General features: G+C 37.0%; 1 protein-coding gene across 2 annotated transcripts in view; it reads right to left on the reverse strand.

Annotated features, from left to right (window-relative positions):
- Positions 1-5645, reverse strand: part of Ppp4r3a (protein phosphatase 4 regulatory subunit 3A) — a 42441-nt gene that overhangs the window by 11940 nt on the left and 24856 nt on the right. Inside the window, exons 7-10 of one of the 2 annotated variants that reach the window (XM_005343457.2) lie at positions 4687-4842; positions 2519-2650; positions 2317-2419; positions 597-755 (exon numbers count right to left, since the gene is read on the reverse strand). In XM_005343457.2, the coding sequence (XP_005343514.1) occupies positions 597-755; positions 2317-2419; positions 2519-2650; positions 4687-4842 (550 nt within the window). The remainder of the gene's footprint in view (positions 1-596; positions 756-2316; positions 2420-2518; positions 2651-4686; positions 4843-5645) is intronic. The other variant, XM_005343458.2, reaches the window with a different exon arrangement.

The following is a 5645-nucleotide window of genomic DNA, read 5'->3' on the forward strand; positions in this document are numbered from 1 at the left end:
AATTCCTTAGCACCCCCCTTCACACACAAATTACTACGTGTAAAGCTAGGAATGGTAGTTTGCACCCATAACCTCAGGACTCGGGTAGTTGAGGCATTAGGATTGCGATGAGCATAAAGACAATTTGGGCCGCAGAAAGACTACTGATAAAAAGATAAAATAATAAAAACAAGGCACACACATATGTACACAAAACTATCTGTAGCTATGAAATAGTTCACTAACTTTCTCCATAAAGGTTCACATGTACATCATGTACATATTTCAGGCCCTGTGGGAGCTATATGGTCTCTGTAGTATTATTTGTTTTTCTTTTATTAAACCACTCTTTAAAACCATCTTTTAAGTTATACAAGATAGGCAACTGGTAGTATCGGTGAAACTGTAATTACTTACCACTTGAATTGGAAGATACCTTCTAGTCATTCCACTTTGTATGAATACCTGCCAAACTACGTCACAGGGAACAGAGCTTGTACTAAGATGCTAGGTCCCCTAAGGACTCAACCCTGAAGTCAGTGATATTCTCAGCAATGAGCTTTAAAGCTACGAACAGGATAATACAGAAAGATAATAATTCTTTAAGAAGCACTTACATAATGCTAAGAAAGCATGCTTGGAGGCCATAAGAACTAGCACTCTGCGAAGAATGTCCTTGTTGATAATATAGTTCTTTATGTGGTAGGTATGGTGCTCCACACAAAATGTTAGCAATTCCAATACAAGTGCCAGTAACTGTGCAGTTTGAAAATCATCTAGAATAAGCAAAACATGGTCATATGTATACTGAAGACAGTAAACAGTATAAGAAGCCACACTACACACCCTTTCTTCTTTAGTGTAATTTTGCTGCATCTTCTTCCATTTTTTTCATTGTGCTGTGCTTTCTTCACAACACACAGTATGCTTATAATACTGTATTTACTGATAAATCTTTACTCTTTAAAGCCAACAAGTCTCTCCAAGTATCTTATTTTTTTCATTCTTATCACATAGTCCCCATAAGATTATGGTGTAATTCCTTCTACAAGTTCTTAGTAAATGCTAGGTGCCCTGAAGGTGTGAATTTGGAAACAGACTTCAAATTTTACCAAATACAAATACAGAAAGAAGAAAAATAACATTTCAAAATTTGACTTTGAGGGTTGCACAAGACTTTATCTAACTTGTTGGACACAGAAACACACCTTTAATCCTACCATTAGGGAGGCAGAGGCCTGTGGATGTCTCTATGTTCAAGGCCAGCCTGGTCTACACAGTGAGTTCTAAAACAGCCAGGGCTATGTAAAGAAACTCTGTCTCAAGAAGGAAAAAAAAATAAAAATAAAGTAAAATGAATAAACATTTTTCACAACAGTACATTAACACCATTACAGTTTCTATTAATGCCATGAATAATACTAGTATGCTTTAAATTAAACATACTAAATTGTGAATTTATAAGGGAAAATAATGTATGGATTCCTAAATAGAGCATCAATGGCAATTTCCCAATAACGACTCTAAAACTATCCCTTAAATACATACATTTAAGTGTAAGTCCTAAGGCCGGGCGGTGGTGGCGCACGCCTTTAATCCCAGCACTCGGGAGGCAGAGGGAGGTGGATCTCTGTGAGTTCGAGGCCAGCCTGGTCTACAAGAGCTAGTGCCAGGACAGGCTCCAAAGCTACAGAGAAACCCTGTCTCGGAAAAAACTAAAAAAGTGTTAAGTCCTAAGAAATAAATTGAAATAGTTTTGAAATAGTTTGCCGCGTACCATGGCACACACAGGAAACCCCCGTAGTGGGGAGGGTAAAACAGGAAGATGTTTGAGGCCAGCATGGATCCCATAGCAAGATCTCTCAAACATACAATCCCACAAACAAAAACCCAATATAAAAATAACTAGTTTCTTTGGCATATTTTTAACTGTGATGATAGTGCTTTTAAACAAATTTCACCTTAAAAAATCTCTTGAAAATATATGATTAAATTTCAATCTATTAAAAATTGTTACTTCCATTTTAGGGTATATTCTGCTGCACCTGCTTCTGTCCCTTCCTATAGACTTTTTATTTTAGGTGCATTATTTTTTTGCCTGCATATATTTCTATGCATCATGCATATGCAGTGCCCATGAAGGCCAGAAGATGGTGTTAATGCTATGGGATTGGCGTTGCGGATTGTTTTTAGCCACAGTGGGTCCTCTGGAAGAGCAGCCAGTGCTCTTAACCGCTGAATTATTTCTCTAGCCCCCATGTTTTAAATCTAGATTGTAATCAACACCAGGTTTTGAGTTTGACAATTCAAGAAAGCTACAAACCTGTATTATCTTACCTTTACTAGGCTTGTCTTCTGTTGTATTTGCTAGTAAGGGAGCAGTGAGAACATGCATACAGTGCTTGTAGAAGAAACCCAGAAATTCAGTCTTTTCTGTTTTCTAAGGAATCAAACATACTTTGATGAACTTTAACTGTATTGGTTCCTACCAGCAACAGAAAAGATAATGCTATAAAAAGAAGAAATAGCTATGGCTTACATTGGCAGTGGCTAACATGTTCTCTGGGTCAACTAAAGTTCGAAGCAGGCCCATAAGTTGGACTGCTCCTCCAAGCTCAGGATCTGTATCACAAATCATATGTTCTATAATGAGGTTGATGAGCAAAATATCCTGGTGATAAAAATACACATAATACAGATTACTAAGACACACAGCATTACAGCTAACTCTAGCTGTCTTGTTAACTTCAAACAACATAGAACAACTGATCAATCTAACAGGGTATATGAAGTGTTTCTTTCTCCTAACGAGTGACACAGATATCCAATACCCGCCCCCCAAGTTTCATTTTCCTATTATTTCTTTTTTCTTTTTTGAGACAGGGTCTTACTATGCAGCTTTGGCTGCCCTGGAACTCACAAGCTGCCCAACCCCCAACTCAGAGATCTGCCCATCTCTGCCTCCCCAAGTGCTGAGATTACAGGCATGTGCTACTATCTCTCTGGCCTTTTCTATTATCTTTAAACTTGTCTGATTAAAGGGGGAAAAAAAAAAGCACAAAGGTCAGGTTTGGTGTTAAAACATGTTTTGCTTCTCTAATAATTCATCTAACATCTGCAGAAAGCTCACGAACTTTACATTTATGGCTTCAAAATAAGAATACTTAGAATTTATAAAACTGATTTGCCTTCGTTGCATTTACTTTTAGTTTGTTTTTTATTATCATTTTTTTGAAATGGTAGCAATTTTCCATTTGTGGACATAATAAATTGAGTAAAGTGAGACTGGAGTGTACAGAACAGTAAGTATATTGTGTAGAATCCTAATGTCAAAGAAAATCAAATTCTGATTTTTTTCAAAGGACCTTTTAAGGTGGGTGTTCTTGGTTCAGAGGATAAAAACTGAGGGATACAGTGAGCAAGCTCCTCCCACTTGCCTATGTATGCAGTGGTTAAGACAGACAAGGACAAAGAAAATGCAGACACTATATGGAAATGATTAGCAAGTGAAATCCAGAAGCCTAATGCATGTTTATGGAGTGTGAAGATGCACAGCCATGTCTGCTCACCCAGTGGTTACAGGGCCTACAAGAACAGCTTTTAGTTCTAATTACTCAAGATACTCTGGTTCTCAAGATTGGACTATTTCACAGAAGAAAAATGTGATTATGATTCAATAATTCATGGTACATTTTTGCATGTAGTCTAGCACTATAATTTTAAAAACAAACCACAAATAAAGACATTACTAGGCATTCAACTTCATACTGATGGGGTAGGTTTTTTTAAAAGTAACAAAAGCTGTGGTTGATTTTGTAAGAAATACTGCAAGCTGAAATTCTACAAACTCCCCTCCCCCAAAGGAGACATAAATTTCTTCTGAAGGAATTCAAGATAGCTTAATCTATTCTTAAGTAAAAAATAGCTTCCAAAAATTTGGAAGGAGAAAAAAACAGAACCATTGGTTTAATAAATGAAGTAGAATAGCACAAACATCCAGAGCTTTGACATACATTATGTACCACAAAATTCAACCTACCCTACAAAGACAGTCTAAGATATTTTTAAAGGTAATTTACCTATCTTATTATCTGATTAAATACTACCACAGCTTATAAGTGTACAAGACAATAAGTTGTTTTTATTGCTAAAAAGAAACACTTCCCTAATACATTTCAGGGAGATGTATTTTATTTTACTTCTTTAGTCTTGATGATTCTGAGAATCCACCCCTAGTAGTGTGCTTTCCAATGAAAATTACTCACAGTTCCACATACAGAATATTCAATTGATTTAAGGGTTTAAATAAGACAATATTGCCAAGTCAGCTTCATAATTTAAAAAGTTGAGGTCAGGGCTGGAGAGATGGCTCAGAGGGTAGGAGCACTGACTGCTCTTCCAGAGGTCCTGAGTTCAATTCCCAGCAACCACATGGTGGCTCACAACCATCTGTAATGAGACCTGGTGTCTTCCTTACCAGCGGTACATTGTATGCTTAATAAATAAATAAATCTTTAAAAAAAAAAAAGTTGAGGTCAAATATAATAAATTTTTAAATTAAGGCAGGAGTAAATTAAGGGGAAGAACGAGACATTTGACACTATGGCTACATTTCCCAAAGAGTAGTAGTTTAAATCTTAAAAATATATAACCCCAGCTATAGCCTCCTATGCATAAATACTTACTATTAGTGTAAATAATATTTACCTTGCTGGTTATTTTTTGCTCTGTTAACTTCTTACTTACATCATCATTCTGTTGTGCCTCCTGCATGACAAACTCTCGTACCATGGATGGATTATATTCAACCAAGTATGAGAATATATCAGTAGCAGCACTTCGCACCTGTGTATCATCCATGCCCTGCAAAGGAAAAGTACCATTCTCTCACAATCGTAAAAATATAAAACTTTATCAATGAAGTTACCTAAACCCTGACAAAAGAAGTTGTCACAAAGCACTGCAACATAAAAGAAACATTTAAATGGTTGCTGGGGAGAGCTATTTTTTTGGTACAACTCCTTATCCACACTGACTTATATAAGCAATCCTAATTAAAGACGAAGAAAGGAAGGGAGCCATGAAAGCAAGATGGGGATGACAGCAGGTCAGTGGTGGTACACACCTTTAATTCCGGCACTCTGGAGACAGAGGCAGGTGAGGCGGATCTGACTTTGAGGCTAACCTGATCTACCCAGAGTTAGTTCCAAGACAGCCAGAGCTACACAGAGAAGAAGAAAAAAAAAAAAAAGAAAGAAAGAAAAAAGGGATGATTTAGAAGGGGGGATTCAGCATTCAGCAAGAGTGGAAAGAGATTATAAACAGGATTGGGGATAGTGCATTAAATTGTCAGAATTGTACTAAATTGTCTAAGGGCTAGGAAGATTGCTCAATGAATAGAGCACCTGCAAAGAAAGCCTAAAAACCCAAATTTAAATCTCAAGATCCCATGTAAAGTCAGGGATGATAGTGTCCAGAGTTGTAACCCCAGTACTTCTCTATGGCCAAGATGAGAGATGAAGATATGAGAATTCATGAAAGTACCTAACCTAGCTGATGGAGGAAAGTCATTGGTTAATTAAATAAAGAAGCTGCTTGCCCTGATAGGTTAGAACGTAGATGGGAGGAGTGAATGGAGCAGAATGCTGGGAGGAAGAGGAAGTGAG

This window comes from Microtus ochrogaster, chromosome 1, assembly GCF_000317375.1.
Source record: "Microtus ochrogaster isolate Prairie Vole_2 chromosome 1, MicOch1.0, whole genome shotgun sequence".
NCBI classification, from domain to species: Eukaryota; Metazoa; Chordata; class Mammalia; order Rodentia; family Cricetidae; genus Microtus; species Microtus ochrogaster.